This window comes from Lemur catta, chromosome 1, assembly GCF_020740605.2.
Source record: "Lemur catta isolate mLemCat1 chromosome 1, mLemCat1.pri, whole genome shotgun sequence".
Classification (NCBI taxonomy): domain Eukaryota; kingdom Metazoa; phylum Chordata; class Mammalia; order Primates; family Lemuridae; genus Lemur; species Lemur catta.
The window spans coordinates 137,041,446-137,068,866 of NC_059128.1; the positions used below are offsets into that span (position 1 = coordinate 137,041,446).

The 27,421-nt window shown below is 38.8% G+C and overlaps 2 protein-coding genes across 4 annotated transcripts in view; one reads left to right on the plus strand and one right to left on the minus strand.

Annotated features, from left to right (window-relative positions):
• Window positions 1–6,362, minus strand: part of CDC123 (cell division cycle 123) — a 42,883-nt gene extending 36,521 nt beyond the window's left edge. Inside the window, exons 1-3 of the mRNA XM_045535336.1 lie at window positions 5,994–6,362; window positions 3,581–3,652; window positions 222–279 (exon numbers count right to left, since the gene is read on the minus strand). Of these exons, the coding sequence (XP_045391292.1) occupies window positions 222–279; window positions 3,581–3,652; window positions 5,994–6,067 (204 nt within the window). The 5' untranslated portion in view covers window positions 6,068–6,362. The remainder of the gene's footprint in view (window positions 1–221; window positions 280–3,580; window positions 3,653–5,993) is intronic.
• NUDT5 (nudix hydrolase 5) lies at window positions 6,217–26,034 on the plus strand. 3 transcript variants are annotated; one of them, XM_045535355.1, is made up of 10 exons: window positions 6,217–6,375; window positions 11,758–11,865; window positions 13,015–13,082; window positions 17,853–17,902; window positions 19,176–19,283; window positions 20,588–20,683; window positions 21,327–21,428; window positions 23,126–23,134; window positions 23,266–23,319; window positions 25,797–26,034. In XM_045535355.1, the coding sequence occupies exons 2-10, from the start codon at window positions 11,803–11,805 to the stop codon at window positions 25,904–25,906; spliced, it is 660 nt and encodes a 219-aa protein (XP_045391311.1). In that variant the 5' UTR covers window positions 6,217–6,375; window positions 11,758–11,802; the 3' UTR covers window positions 25,907–26,034. The 3 variants fall into 3 exon arrangements, with proteins under 3 accessions (XP_045391311.1, XP_045391304.1, XP_045391319.1); XM_045535348.1 differs by lacking the exon at window positions 6,217–6,375 and adding an exon at window positions 6,407–6,556; XM_045535363.1 differs by lacking the exons at window positions 6,217–6,375; window positions 11,758–11,865 and adding an exon at window positions 12,233–12,554.
• The last annotated feature ends 1,387 nt before the right edge of the window (window positions 26,035–27,421 follow it).

Consider the following 27,421-nt stretch of genomic DNA (forward strand, 5'->3'; position numbering starts at 1 on the left):
GCTTCCAAAAAGCAGTGCTCCACCAAAAATGATACAGAAACAGGAAACATCTTTTCCTAAACATACAGTAAATAGAAAAATAAGTCAAAGTGAGATTTTCTCAAAGTGAGAGTAATTTCTCCCTTTATCAAATGTAAGGCAAGATCTAAACGTCAGAACCATTTCAGAGATCATTTAAATTAGAACAGTCTACAGAACGGGTTATTTTATTTTGTACCAACCTGTATTTCTTCTGCTTCATCATCACTGTCTGGCTGAGAGCATGTTGGTGGATCTTCCCTAAAAAAAATGAACAAAAATTAAGCAAGAAAAAGACTTTGGTACCATGTAGTCATAAGTTCAGGTGTACTGAGAAATTTTTTTAAAAACCCAAACAGACAGCCTTAGAACTGGAGAACCATATACACAAACTCACTCAACTAACTCTTATCATCTAAATTCAGTGAAACAAACAATTCGTTGTTAGGATAACAAGGAATATATTAAGATGGTTACACACCCAAACCTATATATACAAACCCCAAAAGTGCGTTTAAAAAGACATGTTTGAAAACTACCATTCAGCAACAAAATGGAATAACATAGCTGAATCTCAAAAACATTATACTGAGTTAAAGGAGCCAGACAGTGAAATTATGATATATATATATATATGTATTTTTTTTATTCACAGTTCATACCCACAGCCCATGATAGAGTCTTTCGCTGTAACACTGGGGTGCTTTAAGTGTTAGAAGCAGGCTTTGGCAAACAGAATCTCTCTCTGACCCTTTCCTGTCCTCTTTTGACTTGCTTTTTCTCCCCAAGGCAGGCCACAGAAACTAAAAATATATCCTTATCAGATGGTAGGTCTTAAGACCCCCATTTCAAGAGGGGACCTGTCCCATATCTGGGAGGAAGGAATGCCACATAGACAAGCCAAGAAAAATCAGAACAGACAGCTTTGTTGGGTTTCCCCATTCAGTCTATAAGTATTAGCTCATACTCATTTTTATCCAATCACATTTCTACACAGTTGTCACTCATGCCTATCCAATGAAGTCTCTAAAAACGACCAAGAGAACAGAGTACAAAGAGCTTCTGGACAGCTGAACACATCAAGGTCCCTGGAGGGTGGTGTGCCCAGGGAGGGCATGGTAGCTCCACACTCCTTCCCCATACCTCACCCTATGCATCTTCTCATCTGCATCTTTCATAATATCCTTTATAATACACTGGTAAACCTAAGTAAGTGTTTCCCTGGGTTCTTAGAGTTGCTGTAGCAAATTCATCAAACCCAAGGATGGATGGGGCCCCAATTTATAGCTGATTGATCAGAAACACAGGCAAAACAATCTGGGGCCTGTGACTGTCATTGAAATTAGGAGGAAGTCTTGGAGACTCAGCCCTCCACCTGTGTGATCTAGTGCTATCACCAGGTAGACAGCATGAGTATTGGATTGGAGCACATCCACCTGGCATCCGCTAAAGAACTGACTGATTGCTTGTTGGTGGGCAAAAATACCCACACATTTGGTCACAGAAGTCTTCTGGGTTTATTCTTGTGGTGTGAGAGCAGAGGAAAAGCAGTTTGTATTTTTTCCATTCACACAGACACAAAAGAATACATATTACATGATTCTATTTATATGAAATTCTAGAACTGACAAAACCAGGCTAAGAAAGGGATAAGAGAAAACTTTCTGGGGAATGGAGTGGTAGTGAAATACATGTAATACATTTATCAAGATCTGTCAAACTGTACGTTTAAGATCTATGCATTTTATTGTAAATGTGACTCATTTTAATTATACCTATAATTTTCAAGTTTTTATCTATAAAAGTAACCCAATCTAAAATCACTACTCTTGAAATCTCAATGAACATTGCTTTTCTCAACCTAAGCCAATGACATCTTCATTCATCTGCTCTTCAATCAGAAATCTGAGAGGAGTTCTTGACACTTTCCTCTCCATCATTAAGTTCTGAAGGTGCAAGTTCCAAATCATCTCAAATCCATTCACTTTCCCCTCTATTGTCACCACTTTAGTTGAACCCAGTAGCAGGTCTCACATTCTCACAACCCTGCAAGGTAAGCACTACACTGTCATTTGCCCCATTTATAGATAAGGAAACTGAGGAACAGAGAGCTAGAAAATAGCGAAGATATGATTTAAAACTAGGCAATCTGACTCAATAACCAGCACTACACTATATCGAGTCTCACAAAATATGAAGCTGAACTGTCAACTCCAAAAGGGCAGAGTCCCTACGTGATTAGTGCATTGCTATATCCAGGTACAGCAATGATTAACAGTATTTACTACAGTGCTTGCCTAAATCAGAGGCTGTGCAAACATCTGGCCAATGAAAATCAATATAGGAACTCTTCAATACGTTTACAGTACTGAAATGTACCACGTATTTGCTAATATTAAGAGTCATTTTATTTATACTCTCATTTATATAAGCTTATTATATATGCTATATTTGGGAATAATAAAATTAAGTCTGTAAATATCCCAAAGCTGAGACTTATCTAACTTTTCTACTGTTTCCTTATCCTCCAATTATTCCAGATTATTAAGGCTTTATATTAATATCTTTCAGATTATTAAGGGGCTATAAATACCAAAACCAGAAATATAATCCAGAAAGCTACACTTAAAATCTACCAGGCAAAAATATGAGGTCAATTTAGTGTTACTGAAAACACACACAACTCTACATTTCTAAGGTTTACTCATCCAACAAATGTATACCAAGCACCTCTGATGTATCAGGCACTGTTCCATGAGCTGGGGTGATGAAAATTGGCCAAGGCCCTGTTCTCATGAGATTGCATTCCAATGAAACAGTTAGGCGATTTATGTCAGGTGGAATTAAGTGTTATGCAGAAAAATAAAAGAAGGTCGAGGACAAAGTGATAAACCAGCAAGGGTTACTGTCAGGCTATTTTAGAAAGGATGGTGAAGGACAAACACTTAGATAAAATGACTTCTGAGCAGACACTTGAATGACAAAATTGTAACTTCACTAAATTCTATGATTCTTAAACTTCCCAGTTTGCACTAAAAAGAATGAAATATGGTAACTTCTTCCCTTTACAAATAGGAGAACTACCTAAACAGCTTCTAGAAGGTGTGGGTGGGGCCATGGTAGATCTACTGTGAAGAACAAAATGTTGAGGAGTTAAAATGATAAACCCTAGTTAAGCTTTCTGTTTGCAAGGGACAATGAATTTTTATCTTAAAAACTGAAGGATCTGAAAGGGTTTTAATGTGCCCTCCCCCAACCCTGCTACCTTGAAAAGAAAAAGTTATCATCATTTTCGGTTCCTAAAGGCAGAGGTGAAAGGAACTGCTCAATTTCACAACAGTAATTATTAGAGGGAGAAGTACTCAATTTTGAAAATATTAACTGAGCACTGACAAGAAACATGAGAGAAAGATCAGCACACAATTTTAGCTAGGAAAGAAAAAAAGCTAAAGGGAGAGAATGGTGCCTAAGCTAATCTATTCATTTTATATGGTAAGTGTTGAGATTAATCATTACCACATTTATGATAAAGTTTGAGGAATTTTTTTTTAATGTACTTTACCTTCCTGAAACCACCAGAGTTCCATCATCGAGTAAATAATCCTTCACATTCTGAGGAAGTGGAAGAATGACACTAAAAAAAAAAAAAAAAATACACACACCAAAAAGAGGCATCATTTTAAAAGACAACCAAAAGCAGAAAGAAAAAATTCCACACTTGATTAATTTTCTCTCTTTCTTTTTTTTTTTGAGACACAGTCTGGCTCTGTCATCCAGTGCGTCATCATAGCTCACTGCAACCTCAAACTCCTGGGCTCAAGCGATCCTCTTGCCTCAGCCTCAGCCATGACATCTGGCTAATTTTTCTATTTTTAGTAGAGATGGGGTCTCACTCTTGCTCAGGCCGGTCTCCTGAGCTCAAGTGATCCTTTTGCCTCAGCTTCTCAGACTGCTAGGATTATAGGCATGAGTTACCTTGTCTGGCCACACTACATTATGTTTTTGAATTATTTGTTCTTTTTATTTTAATATGAAGTGGAAAATGTTAATGACATACATTTGGTAGAAGCAGACAAGGAATTAGAATAATATGAATAAATATTGCAGTTTACATAATTACTACAAAGATCTTTGTGGCAAAGAAACAAATAAACAAAAAACAGCTAAATCCAAAGAACCAGATGAAAATCACAATATGAAAGCAACAAGCTCAAAAGAATTCAGTCTGAGCACAATGTTTCTGTGTCTTTAAGAAATAAGAGACCAGCAGATACTTGCTGCAACACAGAAAAAGCAGCAAAATAAACCAGAAAATTAACAGGGGCAGTAGGAGACTCAGGATCTGGAAACTAATCTGTGGCTGGCAATGAGCACTTAAGGCTAAGAATTCATGATATGTTTGGATGTGTTTTGGTGGCATTCTATTCAGCTGACCACCAGATATGAAGCTGCTTAACTGGGCATGCTTTAGCTTAATTTGTTTCAGATAATCATAATTAAAAATGGCAGAGCCATACTGGAAGTCACTTAAAAACTTATGAGATAATTAGTGTTTTTCTCTGTAATAATAAATCATCAAAAATTCCTGCCACACATATCTAAAAGTAACGCTATTATTTTGATCTTGAGGTGTATATTTTTAAAAAGTGAAAAAGATTACAGCCTGCTTTTACAGTCAATAAAACATCATCAAATTATAATATGCCTCATTTATTTATGGGAAAATGTTTTTGGCACATTACAAATGTTTTTTGTGCACAGAAAAGATTATTAATGGGCAACTTCGGTTTTAGAAATTAATATTTGATTCGTCAAAGTTACAAATTCACATTCAAAAACCTAGTTCTTCCTCAGGCTTTTAAGTTCAACTAAAAATCTTATTCTGTTTGTAAATCTAACTAAATTTTAATCGATTTCAAGTGAGGCTTTGGAATGTAAAAGTCTTTTTTAAAAAAGTATTCAGTTTTATTTTTAAATGTCTATTGTCTGATTATAAATAAGCCTCCCCAAATATTTAACTCTTATAAAGCTAACAAATGACAGTATAAGTACAGTGACTCTAAGGTTCTCCCAAAGATTCCAACAGTATTTAAGAACTTGAAATTTCTTATGCATTTTAACTTACCACAATTCGGAAGCCAACTACACAATTTATTTTGTAAAGTATATATCCGATTTTTATTGAATGAAAAAATAATATAATGAATCATCAATTATTGAACTGTCACTGCACAAAATCAATAACAGCAAACTCCAGATTTTCTATCTACAACATTTTTTAAATTGACAGATAAAACTGTATGTATTTATCGTGTATCTGACGTTTTGAAGTATATATACACTGTGGAATGGTCTAATCTGGCTAATTAACCAAAGCATTACCTCACATGGTTATTTTTGTGGTGTGAACAATTAATATGCACCCTCTGCGTTTTTTCAAGAATACCTATATCGTCATTAACTACAGTCACCATGCTGTACAATAGATCTTTGCATTTATTCCTCCTAGCTAATAGTAATTCTGTCCCCGTTGACCAAAAACTCCCCAAACTCCCACACCGCTCCCCAGGGGGGCAGAAAGCAATTAAGTCACTCGGTGGGCTAGCCAGTGGCAAAGCCCAGACCACCCAGTTCTCCAGATCACCTTGCGCCTGTAGTTCTAAAAGTAGTGATGGTGAACTCCCAAGCCTAAACTAGGTTAATCCACTACTCACCCCGTCTCCAACCCCCACTGAACAACCAGCTACCCTCCCACCTCCCCAGCACACTCCCTGGCTCGCTACGGGGCGCAGGGCAAACACGGACCTCCATCATTAACCTCCCCACCTCGAATACTATTAGGAAGTCGACGTGTCGACACCGTCGCTCCCATGCAGTCGGTAGAAGGCCTGCTGATTTTGCTTTTGAGATAGGATTCGCCCAAATGCCGCAGTTCCCTCTGGCCACTCGGCCCGGCCTAACCCCTCCCATCTTACCTCTTGATGGTGAGGCTTCGGAAGAGCGGGTACCACGCGGAGAACTGACAGTGCAGCACATGCTCCTTCTTCATCCTCCAGCTACCGCCGCCGCCGCCGCCGCCGCCGCCTTTCCCTTTCCTGCCAGCGCTCTCCCGGAACCCTGGGCTCCGGTCCCGGAAGTGCCTGCCGAGCTATTTTAGTTCAAGGACTCTTCCGGTCCATAAAGCAAGGAGGAAGTAGGAGAAAAGGAAGCGGAGAAGGAAAATCGTGGGGCTTATTCTAGGCAGGCACGCACACAGAAAGAATTCTGGTCTCGAAAGAGGAACTGCGGCCGTGTTGAGAAAGGAATTTTAAGGAGTTTACGACTCCTTTCCGCCCTAGACGCACATTGACCCGGAAGGTAATTTTCTGAAGCTAGGTCAGAGGCGGAGGTTCTACGGGTGCCGCGGGGAGAACACGCGCACATCGTCTTAAAACCGCGAGAGGCGCCGGTGTTTCCAGCCGTGGCACTGGCATCTGCTGAGCCTGCTGCCTCGGATTTGTCCTATTTTCATTCCTCCCACGGCCCTTCTTCACCCCCAGTAAGTAACTGGGCGCGGGCCAATCACCGTGCGAGGTCTTTTTGGGCAGGAGAGGGAGAGGGAGAAGGAGAAGGAGAGAGGGAGCATATCTGGATGGGGCGGGCAGTGCGGGCAGCCGCGCGCGTGTCTCCCAGTGTGCGGCTGGGATCCCGTCTGGGCACGGGAGGCGGCGACCGCTGCGGAAGCGCCCGAGGAAAGCCAGGGATTGGGGTGTAAGAGCCTGGGCTACTGGGAGTAAAGAAAGCGGGGAACGCCACAGTTAAATGTTAGTTTGAGTGTAACATAGAGACACCTGCAAAAGAGTAGAATGCTCGGTTTGCAGTTGAGAGTTTTGAGAGACAAGAGGGAAGGAAGCCCGCCTGTACGAGCCTGGGGGAGGAGGGTTCGACTTCGGAGGTAAAAGAAAGGAGGTAAATTTGAGAAAGCAGAGGAAAAACTAGAGTTGCCTCCTTTGAGCGTCGAGTGCATTTAGTCCGGCCCCGCAAAAGTTAATCAGCCTCGAAAAATAAAACCAGGTTTTTATCATCATCCCTGCAGTGATGGAGTCATAAGACTGGAAGCATTCTAATCGAACTTTTTTAATATCATTCTTTTTTCCCCCACTCCCATTCCTTCCTGTCACGCTACAAAATTCAATTTTGTTTGGTTCTTTAAAAGAAGGTGCGGTGGCTCACGCCTGTAGTTCTAGCACTCTGGGAGGCAGAGGCGGGAGGATCGCTTGAGCTCAGCAGTTTGAGACTAGCCTGAGCAAGAGTAAGATCCCGTCTCTACTAAAAATAGAAAAGAAAAATTAGCCGGCCGTGGTGGTGTGCGCCTGTAGTCCTAGCTAGAATTGCTTGAGCCCAGGAGTTTGAGGTTGAGCTAGGCTGATGCCATGGTGACAGAGTGAGGCTCTGTCTCAAAAAAAAAAAAAATTTTTTTTTTAAGTTTTATGATTATAACAAAAACTATTAAAGATGACTATACAAATTATTTGACTCTTTGTTCCTTATAAATCAAGTGGCTTTACTGTGTCATCAGCCTGCCAGAACATAGAATTGGTACCGAACTGGGCACTTGTCCACAAGGCCAAATCAGAAGAACGAGGACAAGTGGTTTGGGGGGAAGGAAAGAGAAGTTTTATTACTTTGCCCGCAAAGAAGGAAAATGGTAGACCTCCTCTCAAAATCTAAATTCCCTGAACATTTGAAAAACTACAGAGATTTTAAAGGATTGGTTCTCAGCTTCAGGCAATTACTCTTCAAGTTGATTCTGATCATCCCATCTCCACTGAAGACAATTTGGTGACCTCTGCCTAGGACCTCCCTATACCAGGTCCAGGGTGGGCCATCTCCTGTCGCACAAATAAAGAAAATGCTGGCCTGAGGCAGGGATGCAGGCGTCAGTTCTCAGAAGAGTGGAGGATGTTTTAAAGAGACAGAAAATATTTTTGCCTGTTTTGGCCCCAGGCCATTCCCCCTATTACAGAACAGCATCTTAGACATGCTTAATTGGATGCTTGACTTTAACAATACAATCATAAAGTAAGTTATTTCTGCAAGAAACTGATCCCCTCCCTACTAAATTTCTTTCAAACTGCCTTATTGATTTCTCTATTCAATTATTAAACTGTTGCAAGTTTAATGGAAACTCACGCTCTTGTCCATCAGAAGCTCTGCTTATGAGTTGAGCTCCTACATCTTTTATTTGGCTGAGTATTGGTGTGTTTAAAATACTCAGCTTTTATCAGGGAGAGACTAGCCAACATACAATTTTTGTTTTGATTTTTGCTTCACTTTTGCAGCCTCAACAGATTATAGGGGATTCAGGTATGGTAATAATTGAATAATGAGCCTGAGTACAAATTCCACAACCTGGCTTTTGAGTTCTTGGTTTAACTTCTTGAATCTTAACTCCAGGTAACTCTTTTCCAGCTGTTGTTACTAATACTGAAATACTTAAGTTTGTGAAAAATTAATCACTTATCATCTTACCTTTTAAATAGAGGGTTGTACTTGCTGCCTAACTCCAAAACTAGCTTATAAAGCAACAGGAATCTGTGGCATGCCAGTTAGGATTGTGCGCTTTGTTTACCTGCAGATTTTGGGGGGGTGGGGGGGGGAAGGCAGCAGGGATCCAGCCCAGTTGGTGTATGCCTTTAGAAATAAATGTGTTTGCAAATGTTAACGTCACCCATTATATGGGTTTTTTTTAAAGGGGAGGGTGGGAGAAGGGGACACAGGGAAAGGTTAAGAACCACAAAGCTTGCCAAACTGTAGAAATTTCTCAACCTTGCCCCAGTTGGTGTCGCTGCCTTTTTAATGTAGTTCTTTCTAGTTGGAATGCTTCGCTGCCTTCTTGGTTTCTAAATCATATCTTAATATCAGACTACCTTTTAAAAATATTTATCATTTTCCTCACTGCCTCCCAAGTGGATGTGATTTGTCGCTCCTTTAAAACACCCTAATACTGTGTTATCTCTGTGGCAGGCTTTTGCCCTTCTGATTTGCTTGCTAAACTGTAAGGTGCTCGAGGGCAGGAACAGAGGTTGGTTGGTGCTGAGTACATACATACTCAGACATTTTAATTGCCCACACTCACAAAGCTAGCAAAGACTTCTGCCCACCACCGTGCAAGAACTCTGAGAATCTTGTGACATTTTCCCTCCCTAGAGTTTTTGTACCTTGGAAAATTAAGCATCTGACACATCATAGTTCAAACTGACCTGAGTTAAAATGGATTATGTGAATTAAAACAGTTTGTGACTTTGGAGACGGTGGACAATCATGAATGAAACTGTAGAACACGCAACATCATGGACATGTGTATTTTTTAACATACACATATTGGCGATATGTAGAAGACCTTAAATTGAAGTGGATAAAATTCAAATTAAACTTTGCTTTTAAATCTTGAAACAGTCATGAGTCACTTTAGGAACGCTCTGTCACAGTGGTGGAGACAGTGCAGTATGAAGCATGGAATTTAAACCTCATCTGTTCTTTCCTGCAGCAGGTTTCTTGTAGTGACTAGCCCCAAATGGCACCATTTGCCTTCTGTTTTTGAACTGGTGCTAAAAATAATATTCCTTTTCTGTTTCAGTACTATTTTTGAGGTGCCTTTATAGTCTTCCTGCAACATTTTGGGAATCTCATAGTAAAGAATATACTTTTGAAATCACTCTTTAATCACTTATTTTTTGTCATTTATGCTGTCAGTGGATTGCTGCAGAACACTGTTTCCCTATGGGACTGATTGCCTTCCAGAAAATTACCTATCCTAGGAAGGACTAGCCCTGTCTGCCACTTTTTAAAAAAATTTATGTAGCTTTTTTTCCTATTTCTCCAACATTCTAGCTTAAATTTTTAAAACAACCTGTTTTAAAGCTTAATGTGCTGACTGAGGATTGATCTTTGAACTGATCTTTGGACTGTTCTGTAATTGAGTTGAACTCAGTCACATGAAGAATAGTAGATGAGGAACTACCCTTCAGAATACCTGTAGTACTTTCTCATTTTGGCAGTCAACAATCCTTTTGAAAATCTGAGGGAAGCTATAAAGATATATACATAAGAGGACCTAGCACATAACTTAAGTGCCTTAAAGCTTTTTAGACTAGTTGACCTGCTTTTCCCATGAGGTTATTCACATGGAGCCAGGTTACCTGAGATAGTCAATCAGGTATTTGATTTTTTAAGGCACTTGATGAATACAGTTTGTTTTAATTAATTTAATTAATATAGTTTATTTTGTTTATTGTATTTTAGGATAGGGAAACTTGCTGTCTGGGTAAAAATTGAAGATTTAATGGGTAGTATAATTATAATTTTGGGTCCCAGAAGAAACAAAGAGCAAAGACACTGTGCTGTAAGACAGTTGGTAAGAGAGTTGATACTTGTTGGTCTGCATTTTCTCTGAAGCTAGAGTCAGGAGGTGGGGTAGTCAGGGACCTGGGGAATAGAAGGTAGTGAGGAGTTAGAGTAGCCATTGAGAAATGTAGACAATAATAAGGAAAGGGAGATAAGGAGTGAAAAACATAAGAGAGGATCGATTCAGGAAGTCCAACAGCTCAAAAATGTTCTTAAAAGAGAGAATGGAGAAAATAGGAGGAAATTACCAGTGAAGCAATTCGAGGAAAATTCCCTCTAAAGAAAGTATGAAGTTTCTAGACTGAAAGGACCCAGCTGAGTGACAATAACATCAGCCCGAAGATGTGACTAACTATCAATACAAGCTTCCAGGGACGGAAAACAGGCCACATGGACAAAGGCTCAAGAATCAGAATAGCTTCAGACTTCTCAGCAGCAACATCAGAAGAAAGCAACTGAGCAAAGCCCCCGGGTTTCTAATAGAAAATTGTTTTCAGCCTACAATCCTGTATGCAGCCAGAATTATCAATCAACTATGAGGGTAGGAAAAAAAAAGATTTTTCAGACAAAGTCCAAAAATGAAGAAATAAACCAAGAAATAAGAATTCATAGCTTACAACAAATGGGATAGTAACCTGCTCTTCTCATAACAGACCTTGTAGTACTAGTTAACTCTTTCTGTGTAACTGTGACTTTGATATGTGTTGAAACTTAAAAGTAAATAGGCTGGGTGCCATGGCTCACGCCTGTAATCCTAGCACTCTGGAAGGCCGAGGCGGGTGGATCGCTCGAGGTCAGGAGTTCGAGACCAGCCTGAGCAAGAGTGAGACCCCCGTCTCTACTAAAAATAGAAAGAAATTATCTGGCCAACTAAAAATATATATAGAAAAAATTTAGCCAGGCATGGTGGCGCATGCCTGTTGTCCCAGCTACTCGGGAGGCTGAGGCAGTGGGATCGCTTGAGCCCAGGAGTCTGAGGTTGCTGTGAGCTAGGCTGACGCCATGGCACTCACTCTAGCCTGGGCAACAGAGCAAGACTCTGTCTCAAAAAAAAAAAAAAAAAAAAAAAAACACAGTAAATGGGACACAATAATGGAAATGTATTTAATACCAGTGGCCTGTAGTCCCAGATCCTCAGGAGGCTGAGGCAGGAGGATCGCCTGCAGCCAGGAGTTTGAGACTACAGTGAGCTATGATCACACCATTGCACTCCAGCCTGGGCAACAGAGCAAGACTCCATCTCTTAAAAAGAAAAATTGTTTTTGCCATTTAAGTATTTTGACTAGGGACCTATAGAGAAATGTTTAATTCAGAAAAATAATTTTAGCTTAAATGAATCTCATTATCTTGCAGAGTGAACTTCTCACCTGAGGACTGTAAAAACGAATTAGTTTGAAAATGGAGAACCAAGAACCAATGGATTCTTCTCAGACTACCAAACAGTCTATTATTTCAGAGGAGGTATAAGTTACTTTGCACTTTTCTTTCCCCTCCCCACATAAATCTGAGTTTAAAACAAATGTATAGACTGTTGTTTCCAATGATTGTTTTTCATTCTTGAAGACAGTTTTTAGGGCTTTTTCCTACTCTGTTTTCTGGGCCCACGTACATTTTGCTCTTGTGTGGGTGCAGTAGTATGTCCCTCTTGATTATGTGTATTAGTGAAATTGAGACTGTGAGTAGATTTTGGCTGTAACAGAAGAATTCTTAATCTTTTTCCCTGAATAAAAGAATAAATTATATGTGTATTTTAGGACTTAAATATTTCATATTTAGTTATCACATCTTAGCTGTTTATGGTTTTGACATGTATAAGAACAATAAAAGCCTAAGTTGTTAATTATAGTCTAAATTCCAGTGAGTTCTAGAACCAATGTGTGTCTTGCGTGTTACTCAATTTAGCTTTAAAAGTCTCTTGTTGCAGGAACCATTGCAATGGATAAAATTTAAATCCTTCATCTTGGAACTCTGATCTTGGCACCTTTCTGGAATTCTTTTTGATTTAAAACCTTTCCATGTTGTCTGTGAACAGATCTGCTGAAAATTATTAGGTTGCTGCTGGCAAGAAGTGAAAGATAGGATAGTAAGAAAAAGGCTACTGCTTTATGTACACAGTGAAACTTTCCTCTCAGTTCAGTATAGTGCCATAGGTAAGTTAGTCCTGGTAACTGAAACTCCTCAATGTCTAGGCAGAACGATCCTGGCATGCCCGTCTCAGATTGGGTGGGAAACCCACATATCTCATAGGTAATCCAGTCATTGACCTGGTTTCCCCACAGTCAGCTTTTCCAATATGTGATCATTGACAGTAAAGTAACAATTATGAATTTTTACATAGTAAAGACACCTATGTGGCTCACACCCAGATCAAGGGAGAGAACATCGGAGCATCTGGAAAACTCAAGAATTCCAAAAAGCAACAGAACTACCCTTTAGGAAAACAACTTTTGAGTACCTACTCTGAACTGAAAACTCACCCATAAATTATTGGGAGGGAAACATGATTATTGGGAGGGCTACATAGAGAAAATTTGAAAGGAAAAAAACCCTTTTAGATAAAAAACAACTTGGTTTGAAAGTTTCCCAACTTATTATCTGATATCCTTTTAGTTAATTTCAGAAGGAAAATGGGTCAAGCTTGAAAAAACAACTTACATGGATCCTACTGGTAAAACTAGGTAAACATTTTTTTTTCTCTCATAAAATGTTCAGTATTTGGGTTCTTGGGGTCTCTGTTGAGTGTTTGGCATACACGTTTTCCTTTTTTGTAAACTATTTTAAATACAGAATCTAATTTAGCTGTTTTTCCATTATTAAACTGTTTGGATCATTTATAACCTTTGAATAAAACTGGTTTGTAAATCTGTTACAATAACTAATCAGATTAGGAACCTATTTTAACACCCTTTTCCCTAGGTAGACTACTGCAGACCTAAAACTTTTAGGCCAAACCTAATTTAAACTGATAAGGTGACAGAATAATAGTACATGTTGCTTTCTTCTAGTAAAACCAATTTTTAATCTCTAAATTACAAGAATGAAAAAGAAAACAAAAACATTGCTTATTTTGAGGGAAAACTTACATGCCTGCCTCATAGAAATGTAAATTGGAAAAAAAAAATTTGTAAAGCATATTTCACAATGTGTGTCAATAGCCATGAAGATATTGTACCCTTACACGTAATAATCCCATTTCTAAGAATGTGTTAAAGAAATTATTATTAGGAGTTAGATTTATGTATACATAATGTTCATCAAAAATTTAAAAGACAGAAAAATTGAAAGCAGCCTAAACATCTTAAAAATATATAACTAATTGTTAAATGGTATATCCACTTGGTAAAAATTCTACAGCCATCTAAAAAGCAGATTATGATTGCTTCTCAGACTTTTGGCTAAGATCAAGTGTAAAATCAGGTTATGATGACAAGCTAGCAATATGGGAAAAGTTAAAAAGTTGATAACAACATAGAAAATTGTACATATGCTTCTTAAATGCTGTAAAATAATGTGTAAGAAAAGGCTAGAAGGAAAATTGTAGCTAAAAAACAGGAAGCTATGTGATTAACCTTTTTTTCTTTACCAGATTTTTTGTTTAGTAATATTTTAGTATTATAAACTGTCAAAAAAAAGCAATGTGTTAAAAAATATTAAGTATTTACTTAGTGAAATATAAAAGGGAACAAAAAGAATGATAAAATAAGAAAACAACTAAATTTGTGTCTCGATTACATGATTTAAATTCATTAATATAAAAACTCCATTTGCTAAGTGGTCAGAGTACATGGTTTGTGAGGAAATACATCTGTCATCAAGGTGAAAATACATGGACTTGCCAGTAATCTCAACAACTTTTGGTTATATTTACTGAACTAACAAAAACCTTAATAAAACCCAGTGTTGGAGAACTATGGAAACATGTTAAGATGTATATAGCACTGTTGAATTAACACCCAACCAACCTGGTTGATCCTGCCAGCATAACGGAAAATAAATAAAGAAATAAAACCCACCAAAAAGTGGTGCATGCTGTGATCCAAGAACACAGCGGAAGACTGTAACTCTTACTTAAAAAATGTGTCAAGTGAGTTTGATATGTAGAACTGAATATGGAATAAGTAGGGGATACAGGCCAAACCCAATACAGAAATGTGACAAAGCCTAAGCCTTAGTGAGCATAGTATGTTCAAGTGTACTTATATTTGTAAAAATGGATACAGAGATTGGAACCCAGTTTATGGTGATAGTGTTTGGGTCTCTTTTTCTTATAAAATTGGGTTTGTAACACAAAATATAGCCCTTAACTCTAATTAGTCTACAGACTATGTTTTGGTTAATCACACAGCCCATCTCTTCATTTGACTTGTCTTCCCTTCCAGCATTTCTTAATCAGGGGTGTGCATCAGAAGCATTTGTGGTTTTTTTTTCCAGAATACACGTCTGGGTCTCACTTCCAGAGAGTCTGTGTCAGCAGTTTGGGAGTGGGCTCTAAATTCTCCACCAAACTACCCTGTTTATGCAGCCTGTTTACAGCATGTTCACCTCCATCCTTCTATACCTACGTCTTCCTCCTGGCCTTCTGAAGAGGTGTTATGTAAAGCACTAATATTTTATAACAGAATATCAAGCTTTGAAGAATGAATCTCTGCACTTTCCAATGCACCATGATTTATAAATTTATCAAATGTGTTATCTATTACCTGTAGAAAAGCATGTATGTACAGGTTGAGCATTCGTAATCTGAAAATCCACAATTCAAAATGCTTCAAAATCCCAAACTTATTGAGCACCCACATGATGCCACAAGTGGAAAATTACATACCTAACTTCATGTGACAGGTCGCAGTCAAAACACAGGCATGCAACACAGTTTATTCTGTGTCTCTAAGGGAAAAAGGACCCTCCCAGCCCCCATCAGCTACAATATGTCCTTTCCACGCATGCCCAGACTCCCCCATGCAAGTGTGCCCACACAGGGGAATAAAATGGCTCATGAGCAGGCCAGGTGTGCCAAAGGCAGGTTTCCCACCGTGCCTCACATGGCTCTAAGACCTACGTGCATTACTCACTGTGTCTTTTTGCTTATCCTCTGCTCTGTGGTGTAAAAATATAGTTGAAAATGTCAAAAGGCCTGCATGATACAGAGTAATGCAAATATTCCCTAACCCGAAAAAGCCCAAAATCTGAGACACTTATGGTCCCACACATTTCAGATAAGGACTACTGAACCTGTACATTCGTCCCTCGGTATCCATGGGCATTGGTTCCATGACTCCCTGCAGATACCAAAATCCATAGATGCTAAAGTCCCTGATAGAAAAATGGCATATTTGCATATAACCTGTGTACATCTTTCCATATACTTTAAGTCATCTGTAGATACTTATAATACTCAATATAAGGCTAATGCTGTATAAACAGTTGTTATACTGTATTGTTTAGGGAAAAATGACAAGAAAAAGTCTGTACATGTTCAGTGCAGACACAGTTTTTTTCCCAAATATTTTTGATCCACGGTTGGTTCAATCCAGATGCACAACCCACAGGTACAGAGGGCCGAGTGCAGGGGATAAAACGGCAGCTGGAGAATCCTTTGTTCCACTGTCACATTCATGGAAGAGGATATGGAATTAATTTTAGAAGCATAAAAATATGCTGGCATATGTCCATTTGTTAACTTTCAAGATAATGCTGATGTCATCCTTTGTTACCCCTCCTGTCTCTTGAGTTGGTGAACTGGAGGGAAGAAGGGAAACAGGCTTTCCTGTAACAAAGGAGACTGAAGAATGGGGTGATTTAAATGGAAGCAGAGTTCTAAGGCTACAAGAGGGTTTGGAGATAACATACTCATTCCCAAGTTTTACAAAGGAGAAAACAGTCTCCAGGAGGTTGTCGCCTTGGTAGAGACTAAGATTTTCTGAATGTCAATCAGTTGTATATCTCTCAGAGCACCTTTAGGATTTTGGAGCTCTCACGGGGCATTCTTGTTCTAGTATATTTCTTATAAATGCATTTATATTTTACGGCTCATTACTGCTTAGTTACTTTACCTTAACCACTATACTGATGCTACTCTTTTTGTTTCCCTTATTCCTAGTGTATTTGGGATGGGACCTTCAGTGCTTTCCCCAGCTTTCTTCTTCAGTATTTAGGACTAACCTTAAGAGGGAGCAGAGTGAGCTGTGACGAAAGGTGTTCTGTCTCTTGCAGTCTGTACTGTCATGAGCATTGCTTGTTGGTTGGCTTCTTGCTACTAACAGGAATGCCAGGCTGCTGTGAGCTGTCATAGTAGTCTTTGATCTTCCTAGGTTCATTTGGACATATTTGCCCTTTAGAATTTGGGTACAGTGCTGAAAGATCTACAATTTATAGAAAGTTCTTTTTTTTTCTGTTTTTTTCAAAGCAGATTAAATATCTGAAATTTTTTATAGAAATGTAGCAAGGTTCAAATTTTAGGGACAACTAGATAAAAAGAATAAGCAAAAGGATTCCTCAGAGTCATGGTCCTATAACTCTTCCTGTTGGGATATAGATGTTGACCCCTTTTTATCCCAATCCCCAGAGTCACCCAGATGTCTTACCTTCCTTTAGAAGCAATCCAAAAATTGCTTCTTCACTCCCCTCTCTTCACTCTGCTTTTTCTGTTGTAGGGACAAGAGGATGAAAGGGGAATTTTCCTTTTATGCCCTTTCCCTTTAAACTGCATAATTGTTTTAGTAACTGAATTTTCCGTACAGCTCTGTCCAACATTCCCAGGAGAGGAAGTAGAATAGCACAGATGTTACCAAAAAACTGAATTAGGTAACAGAAACAAATAGCTAACCAGGAATAAAGCCAGAAAAGGGAGCAGGAATCTGCTGTTACTCACCTCCCTTTTTCCTCGAGGAACCGTTTTTTTTTTTTTCACCCTTAGATAAGATCTCACACATGCAAAATAGAGCACTTACCTAAATTTAATAATTCCTCGATTAATAAATGGAAACGTTCTACTTTCTTAAATCGTATGTCTTAGGTCACACATTTTAAAAAATCAAAATTATATAAATAACTATGGCAATAGTTCACACTGTGTACAGTAACTTCTCTTCTTAGAGATGGGGCTGGGAGTCCATGGGCTTCATTTGCATCACCTGCTTAATAAGCTGTGACCACCAACTGTGCTGCTTGCCCACAGGCTTCTGATCCAAATTGAAGAGCTCAGATGTTCTGCAGGCTTCTGTTTAGTTGGCACCCACAGGGTTAGGGTGATGGTTTTCTTTGGTAATTTTCAGAAGCTATAAGAGAGCACAGGTAGCCTTTTCTGTGCAAATTTTTATTGTTGTAGTCTTGTTGATCATTAGTACATTTGCATGCATTGCATGCATTTAAGCAGTTCTAGTTGTACTCAGAAAACCTAAGAAAATTCTCCTCTTTTGCACTAATGACTTTTTTCTTCTCTGCCTTAACAGAACCTGGGAAACAGTGAAACGCACAACCAGGAAGGGACAGACTGCTGATGGTATGAATGCAAACCTGTTAGAACTCTTTGTAAAGGAAGTTAGCATGTGATTATAGGAGGGTTTTTAATGTAACCAAGACCTCAGAGCAGAGTTATGATCTTCAATTATGATCTTTTATCTTTAAGTCTCCTATTACTTTTTGCAATGCTGTATAGCTATAGCAAGCGTTCTTTATACATAACTTCTGGCTCAATTTATCTAAGTTCAGAACAGTGTATTGTTTCATTTTGTTTTTTATCAGAGCAGTGTTTTTGAGGGGAAGATGTACTAATGTTTATAGCTAAACATAAATCAATATACTTTGAAGCCACATACTATGTCTAGGTATGTTATGACTTCTAGAAATCCTCTGTATTCTGTTTAAAGGATCTAGGTGAGAGCCTTTAGTTTGGAAAAATTATTTGATATATCTTTATGCTTATTGGCCACTTGCTTTGTAAGTTGATAAGGAAATGGAATTGGGAAAAGACTATTCATTCAGTTCACTTTCCCTTCCAGGCATGAATGCTTTGACTGCACAGACCCCAGAAACAATCCTGAAAATCACCTCTGGTCTAGGGGAAGTTGGGCAATAGGTCTTTCTTATTTTTCCATTTTGTTTTCGTTTCTGTTTTCAATGGAAGCAAACAGAGTAGCTGTGCTCCAGCTGCTGTTCTTAACTGATGGAAAAGCTTTTAGGAGGAGCTGAGTGCTCCGCCTGGGTGGTTGGTGTTTTCCAGAACCCAGTAGTTTTTTGTTTTTCTTTTGTTTTGATTGAGTCCGAGTAACTTGGGAGATCCTAAAACAGTCAGTCAGTCTAGTTAGCATATACTACAGTGGAACTTATTTGATTTAATGCTTAAAAGAAATCCAAGACCACATAGATCATTGTAACTTCACCAACAGCCTAGCTGCTGCATGGTAAGAAATGGTTCCATGTAAAGGTTAACGTAGACTGAAACTTTATGTCCTTAACCTTGTGTGAAATGTTTTGTTTTAGCTTTGATTTATTTTTAAGAAACTGTGACAACTAAAATGAGCTTTTTATTTAAAACAAGAAAGTTCAAACAACATAGAAATGTGATTATTTTTTTCAATTAACGTTTTTCAATGAGAATAGTAACTGCCAATATTGTAGAGTAAGTTAACTTCTTATTGCTACTGGCAAATACAGAGTAGATTTTGGATGCAGAGTTTATTAAAACTGGGGTTTTAGTTAGCTTGCTCTAAGCATATTGCTGGCACTGCTGACCTTTCATGAGGGATTTCCTTGGTTTCATTTCCTGGTGACAGGTGTATCGGTCATCCCCGTGCTGCAGAGAACTCTTCATTATGAGTGCGTTGTTCTAGTGAAACAGTTCCGACCACCGATGGGCGGATACTGCCTCGAGTTCCCTGCAGGTGAGGAACTATAATAACATCACATTGCTTCTCAGGGATCGTTGGCTTGAGGCAGGGCAAAGCATGAGAATTGCAAAGCTTAGGTGTCTGACACCTTTTTATTTGTTCTGGTGGTTATTAGTAAAACAAAATCATTTCTGTAGTGAGGCTTTTCCTGGCTAGCAGGCCCCAGCGATCCACTGAACCCATGTAGGTGACGTAAGGCACAGTAGCAAAGCCCACCTTTCCATGCTGGCCCACCCTCCTCTTGGCAACGCTCTCTCTAGCCTCTCTTTGACTAATTGCTCTTCCCCAATTTGTCAGCTTATTGTCTGTCACTAGTGATCTGCCCCTAACAAGAAATTAACAATAATAAGTAGGCCAGACTCTTAACTCTTAACCATGAATGGAAAAGACAGCTTGATCTGCCCTATGTAAACAGGCTGAGGACATTATCTGAATTTGAACAAGAATATTTTTTCCAATTGCCCAGTAAAGCTGTCCAGAATTTAATGTCCTGTATTATTGTAGGACTTTATTGGATTGTCCCCATCTGAAGAGATTAAATCTCATTTGTCATTAGTAGTGTTGGTTTTCATTTACTATTTCTTTTTCTTTTTGTCCTTTTTTTTTTTTTTTTTACCTAGAGCTCAGGAGAATGCATCATTTAATTACCATTTTACTGAAGAAATTAATAATATTAAGAGTAACTAGGCTTTTACTTTTTCTTTACATTTTTTTACTCCTTTCAGGAAAAAGAGTCTGAGTTGTTGCCCACCTCCTCACACTGGCCTCTCTTCATTGCTTCCTCACAGGGAGGAGTCACCCAAAATCCACCAGCCCCCAGTGTTCCTTTCTAGCATTTTGCTACATGGTCTCAGTATTTTTCTGTGAGGGAGAAAGACAAGATAGGTAATACTATCACCATCTTATATATAAGGAAACAAAAACATTATAAGCTTTCCTGTGCTATAGTCACACAGCAACCTCCAAACCTAAACCAGATTGCCACCACTGTGTCACTTATCCTCCCAGATGCTGTCTACACTGTACACAGCAGTGTTGAGATGGCCACGAAAAATCCCAGATCTAAATAAGAGGAACACACGATGCCTATCAGACCCTGCTTAACCTGCCCAGGGCTTTATTCTTTTGCCCTTTTTTTCTATACAACTGCTAAGCCTCAGTCAGTTTTATCTGTAAGAATATTTTCACAGTGCTCTGATTCTTCTAATGTAGCTCAGCAGCAACTACGTTAGAAGAATGAGAGGTTTGAAGAAAGTTGGATTTCCCTGTCCCAATTTACAAATGATTTGCACCTGCAGGTCTCATAGATGATAACGAAAGCCCAGAGGCAGCTGCTCTTCGGGAGCTTGAGGAAGAAACTGGCTATAAAGGCGACGTTGCCGAATGCTCTCCAGGTTGGTATTGCTCTCCAGGTGCCCTTGAGGACAAACTCTTGAAAATTCACCAAGCAATAGACTACTCGGGATGTAAAGGGATTGATTATTCGGGTGTTCTTTATGGTCAGAATTCACATGGTTTTTATTTTGGCTAATTCACTGAAGAGAAATCCTAGATTAGGGTTGGTCACCATCGATGAGTGAATCTCTCCTCCCCATGAGAGTAAGTTGGGGCAAGAAAGACCTGAAGGTGGGGGGGAGTTAGGAAATTATTAAGTTGCCTTTCAGAATTTCCCACACCCCAAGCAGTGTCACTTAACCCTCCACATGTTCCTCACCTCCATGTGTTCCTCACCAGATGATTTTTTTTCTTGATGTGGTGAAAGGATTTGATAACTTGTCAGAACCATCTAACCCCTCACATTTAACCAAACATGACTCAGAAACTCTAGGAAAAATAGGAGTACTTAGCACATAAATGCTTTGCAGTCCTGTAGCTTATGCTGACTGAACATGAGAACTTTAGTTTCCTGTGTCAGTTCTGTGCCAACTATGAATCACGAGCCCTGTCTTCTCCCTAAGACATTTAAGTAGTAAAACAATGACAAAAGGGACTGAAGCTTGTGACTGGTTTAAGATGGTCTATCGCTTCTCTCCATAGCTGTATGTATGGACCCAGGTTTGTCAAACTGTACCACACACATCGTGACAGTAACCATTAATGGCGATGACGCAGAAAATGTACGACCTAAGCCAAAGCCAGGTAGGTGTGTGTTGGCTGTGAGTGAGGTTGTAGAGTTGCATTAAACATCTTTTAACTTGCTACTGGTTTGACTTTTGATTTGTTCAAAGAATGATAGTGTTTCACTGAAAGAAACATAGTCTTTCATACATACTTTATCAGTACTTTTGTCTATTTTTCCAATCTTTTGTGTTTTGGCATTTTTCTTTTCCTCTTTATCGTTCTTTGTATAAAATGTTAAATTACATATTTCTGTATTTTCTGTACAAAGTTTATTCCCATTTAGTAATATGAGCTAGAGGCCTAAATTGTAAACTGAGAAACTTCAAAATTGCCCTAGTTACTTTATTCGTGTATATTTTAAGAATGGTGTAATCGTTATGGGCAGTAGCTTATTCATGATTCCTTAGTGAGTTCTGTATTTAGAGAAGCTCTTAGGAAATTCTTTGCGCTATATTTCTTAGCAAGTTCAGATTAAAAAGCTTTAATGCCACTGTTAATGCCATGTCCTTCCCCACCCCCTTAAAGGGGGTATTTATATGTACTACAGTAAATCATGTATGAGTGATTCATTCTCACCCTTTTTAGTTTATATCTATGTTTCAGTATCCCACTGCAGCTAATTTTAAATGCTTAATTTTTGAACTGTAGATATACATATGATTCACTGTGGAAAAGTTTGGCAGTTCCTCAAAAAGTTAAATATAGAATGATTATATGAACCAGCATTTCCACTCCTAAGCATATACTGAAAAGAATTGAAAGCACCAGTCTGGGCAACATAGTGAGACCCCATCTCTACAAAAAATAAAAAAATTAGCCGGGCATGGTGACACACACCTATAGTCCTACCTACTCAGGAGGGCTAAGGCAAGAGGATCACTTGAGCCCACGAGTTTAAGGCTACAGTGAGCTATGATGACACCACTGCACTCCAGCCTGGGAGACAGAGCGAGACCCTATCTTAAAAAAAAAAAAAGAATTGAAAGCAGGGACTCAGATACTTGTACACTCATGTTCATAGCAGCATCACTGCCAATAGCCAAAGGTGGAAACAGCCCAAGTATCTATCAACAGATGAGTGAATAAGCAAAATTTATGTACATACATACAATGGAATATTATTCAGCCATAAAATTAGGATGAAACATGCTGATACATGCTACAATACAGATCAACCTTGAAAACACTGTGCTAAGTAAAATAAGCCAGGCACAGGGCAGATACTGTGTGATTCTACTTATAGCAGGTACCCCCAAGAGACAAATTCCTAGAGATGGAAGTAGAATAGAGGTTACCAGGGATAGGGAGTTTCTATTTGAGATGATGAAAAAGTTCTGGAGGTAGACAGTGGTGATTGCATAATACTGTGAATGTTAATTCCACTGAAATGTACCTTTAAAAATGGTTAAAATGGTAAATTTTTGTATGTTATATGTATTAATATATATAGATATATTACACAGTATACAGATCTATATGTCAAAAAATGTGTACATATTATAGAATATGCTTTAAATTTTGCTATTAAACATTATTTGGAGAACAGTAATAACTTTGTACTGTTAGAATTTGTTTTACTATGTATGAAAATTAAGTTAGCAGAGACCCAGGTTTCTGGTAAATTCTTAGTTTTTGTGATGTGTCTTGCATAAAAGTGTTCCAATGTATTACCACTCCAGGCCTTGCTAAAATGTTCTCCTTTTGTTTGTTTTCAGGGGATGGAGGTATGTTATTCAACTCCAGAGGCTGACCATGTGTATGGCTTAGTGTAGTGGTAATGGCTACAGACGTTTGGGGTTTTTTTGGTAGGCCTTTGTTCTTTAGCTTTATTTTCACTTGTACTTTGTTTGTTTAGAGTTTATGGAAGTAATTTCTTTACCAAAGAATGACCTGCTGAAGAGAATTGATGGTAAGCATTCTCAAGATTGTCACCCAACTCCACCTCTTTTCCCTGTGCCCATCCCCAGCAAATGGGGTTTAAATATAACTCCATTTCTTTATCCTCTACATATCATTAAAGTCAAATACCTAGAACCTGTTGTAAAACTGGAGTTGACCAATACTAATTTTCCATTCTGGGTGGCAGAGAGTTTGAAGATATGAGCAAAACATTGTGTGTCAAGTGAAAGCTTTTAGAAGCTTTTTTTCCTACAGAATGGTTTCCTACATCATGTCCTGCTAACTAGCCCAAGGCAGTCTATAAGTCTTCAGTCTGTAGCTATGCAAAGGTGTAAGTAGCTGTCTCTTAGCTTTTTCTTGAATATGCTTGTGTGTCAGATGGTCCTTTGTGAAGAGTGTAACTGAAAGGAGAGGTTAACAATATTCCTTCAACAAATATTTGAGGTGTCTACTCTATACTTGCTGTGCTGGCATAAGGAACCAAACTAGCTATGTGACCCTTAGTAAATCACTGGTCATGTAGTTACATTGCGTGATTCTTGGCCAGCCCATCTCATAGGGCTTTTTTTTTTTTTTTTTTGAGACAGAGTGTCACTTTGTTGCCCAGGCTAGAGTGAGTGCCGTGGCGTCAGCCTAGCTCACAGCAACCTCACACTCCTGGGCTTAAGCGATCCTACTGCCTCAGCCTCCTGAGTAGCTGGGACTACAGGCATGTGCCACCATGCCCGGCTAATTTTTTTGCTATATATATTTTTAGTTGGCCAGATAATTTCTTTCTATTTTTAGTAGAGACGGGGTCTCACTCAGGCTGGTCTCGAACTCCTGACCTCGAGCGATCCACCCGCCTCGGCCTCCCAGAGTGCTAGGATTACAGGCGTGAGCCACCGCGCCCGGCCTCATAGGGATTTTGTAAAAAATAGTCAAGTTAGGTGGAGAGATGTCCACATGGGACACAACTGCATGGGGAGATACCGCACCAGAGACGTGACGTGGGCCCTTCAGGGAGCTCCTCTGTGCTGGCTGGGAAAATCCCATTCAATCATTTATGAAATAGAAGATACTTCTCATAATTTGAACATTTTGTTGGTTGTATTTCAGGTAATTGATACTTAAATTTTCTACTGTTTTTAAGTATTGTAATTTTTCAAAATTTGATCTGAAGCTTTGATAAGTTTGTGATGTCCTTCCATGAGTATAAGCGTCTTACAGTTTCACTTCAAAAGCAGGGCACTTTATTTTAAAATGTCTGTTATTTGTTTGAAAAATTAAGTGGACTTTTCAAAGCTGCTGTGATTTCAGATGCCCAGATACCTTCCATTCCCTCTTGACCTTTTGATTAACTAGACCTAAGGTAAAAACCACCTCAAGGTCTCAAAGCCAGAGATAGAAATAATCATACTGAAGAGATGCAGTAATTTATCGGCATTTATTCAGGAGAAAGCCGTGGCAACACTACTGACAGGCCTGGCTGGGTTTGAGGCTCAGCTGACTGTATTAGTTACCACTTCAAACAGCCCCTCCCTCTGAGGAGGAGTGTGTAAAATGGGATAATGTAGGCAAGGCACTTGGCGGACGAGTGTTTGAATGTTATATGCTGTATCTTTTTATTGTTTTTTATTAGAAGAGTATCCTCTCTAAAAAGTGCTTTCCTTCTCCCTTCTACCTAACTTCCCTTCTGGTCTTAGAAGGGGAAGAAAAAATAGAGCAAGGGGAAGGGACAGAAAGAAATATCTGTATAAAGAGGGAGGGATAAAAGAACCAGATTGGCTAGCTTTCGTGGAATCAAAATATAGTAAACCTTTTATTCCAGTAACATTCTAGAAGTTGTAAGGAAGGTACTTAAGACCACAGTGCTACAAAGAATAGCATTCAACACTTACCAAGACCTGCCATGTCTAGATGTTAGGACGTGATCCCTGCCTTCAAAGACAAAAATGCCTCTGAGCTTGTTCCCAAACAGGTGGCTGGGAGACAGACTTAAATTCTCACAACCTCCATCTGAGTGAAAGAGAAGTTCTCATAAAAACCTGTGGTAATTAAGATTCTGAGACCTCATTCTTGGTAGTATACCTCTAGTCCTAACATGCACACAGTTTAACTTACAGGGGGAAAATGTGTGTCCCCCAGCAGTGGAAAAGACACGAGTCCCTAAGTAAGAGACTATGTAATTGCCATATACTGAGTAGCAAAGCCCTCCCTGAACTATAAAGGAAGTGTAACAATTGGGTCTGTAAGCTTTTACAGCTTTGCTGTTGTAACACATAAAATCATTATCCCTGATGTTCTTGTCCCATGCTGGGAATGTAATCCTGCTTTTGTAGCCTTTCTTCTTCCTTTAAAGATGTTTGAAAGCAAAAAAGGTTGTATCAGCAGCATCTGGCATAGAAACTGGCATATAGCAGTTGCTCAGTAAATATTGATTGAAGGATAAGACACATTATCCCTCATTAACTGCATTACCTGTGTTGTATTCTTTGCTTCCTGCAGCTCTGGTAGCTGAAGAACATCTTACAGTGGATGCCAGAGTCTATTCCTATGCTCTCGCGCTGAAACATGCAAACACGAAGCCATTTGAAGTGCCCTTCCTGAAATTTTAAGGTTAAAGACAATATTGGACATATGTTTTTGTAAATGAGACCACCAGGCCTTCTTCACTAAGACTTTGTATTCAACTTAGTTTAATGTAGATTTGAAATTAGCTTTTTCATACAATAAAAGCACAGAATGCATGTGGTGGTGGTATGGAATTATAATTACAGGTAGGCTGTAACCTTTATTTAAATTTATTAAACTCTAGCTCATATTAATGGAAAAGAACATAAATGCAGATATGTTTACTCCAATTTTTTTTAAGCTCAACTGTTACTTTTCTAGTCTAGGACATAGGATATTTCTATAGGAAAACAGACCCGAGTTCCAAATTAGAACTATTCCCACCCTTAACCCCCAATATATAACTCTATAACTTGGTATGCAAATAACTATTTACCGCATTAGTGTTTAAAATAGAGCTTAAAAAAAATCTTATACAGGGACTTTCTTGGGCTCTTCTAATTAAATTATTTCCTATATGCACTTCAACTCAGTAGGAGAAGATGTAAAATCAATAGAATAACATTTGTGATAAGCAAATATTTATATTTAATGTCCTTATATCCGCCTCTTTACTGAAGCTGACCAAGCTCTTACCTAATGAAAAATGGTTGACTCCATTCACTCTACCAAGGCTAAGAGACTAATGAAAATTCAGGGCCCTTCCCTCAAGCATGTGCATATACTTTAGAATCTGATTCCCTGTCCTTACCTCAAAGAATACTTGAAGTTTCTAAAAACAAATCCATAGTAATGAGAGTGCTTGGTGTGAGGCACTATTATCTTGTGTTAAACCATGAATAGAGCCAGCAAGGTTAGCCAGTACTTGAAACCCAATATAAACTATTCAGATAAAAAATGCCAGAATTGTATAATTGTATAATGGTATAACCATGGCTAAAGCCCCTGTCATCCAAAAGCTCTACCAGAGTTACTGGGCCATTGTCTTAATCTCAACGAGCTTAGCTCATGTTGACTTTTAGGGCCTCCGGCAGCTCCAGGATTTTCCAGGACTTTCCAGTTTAGCCCCTACAGAAGCGTCAGGATGATTCTCCCTGGCCGGCCCAAAGTCATGTTTCTAGCCCGGATGCAGGGGGTAGGCCAGGCCCTCAGAACCACATGAAAATGGTTCTCCAGGTACAATCAGGGTACTAATGCCCAGAATGCTGCTATAGTTCATTTGTTTACAGGTTCACTGTCTTGCCAGAGGTATTTTTATGAGTGAAAACATAAGATCTTTATACTGGACTTTTTAAACAAGGATAAAAACAATTATGGAAGTATAGTACTTTATAGATCAAGTCTACTCTCCCTATAAATGTGAAAATTAAGATCCAACTACTTGCTATAATAGTAGCCTTTCCTTGTCCCCCTAACCCCCTTTTAAAAAATCCTGATTTTAATCATGAGTGTCATGATTCTCCAAAGATATTTATCGTTTTCTCTGAGTTCTAAAGGACCATGTCCTATAATTTCCTTTGTCACTCCCCTCCTTCAAAGTCAAGAAGAGGTAAGGCATA

Excerpts from the sequence above, each read along its gene's own strand:
- NUDT5 (XM_045535355.1), top strand. The coding sequence starts at position 11,803 with ATGGAGAACCAAGAACCAATGGATTCTTCTCAGACTACCAAACAGTCT. Across the intron at positions 19,284-20,587 it reads CTGCCTCGAGTTCCCTGCAG|GTCTCATAGATGATAACGAA; the intron begins GTGAGGAACTAT and ends TTGCACCTGCAG. Across the intron at positions 20,684-21,326 it reads CGTTGCCGAATGCTCTCCAG|CTGTATGTATGGACCCAGGT; the intron begins GTTGGTATTGCT and ends TTCTCTCCATAG.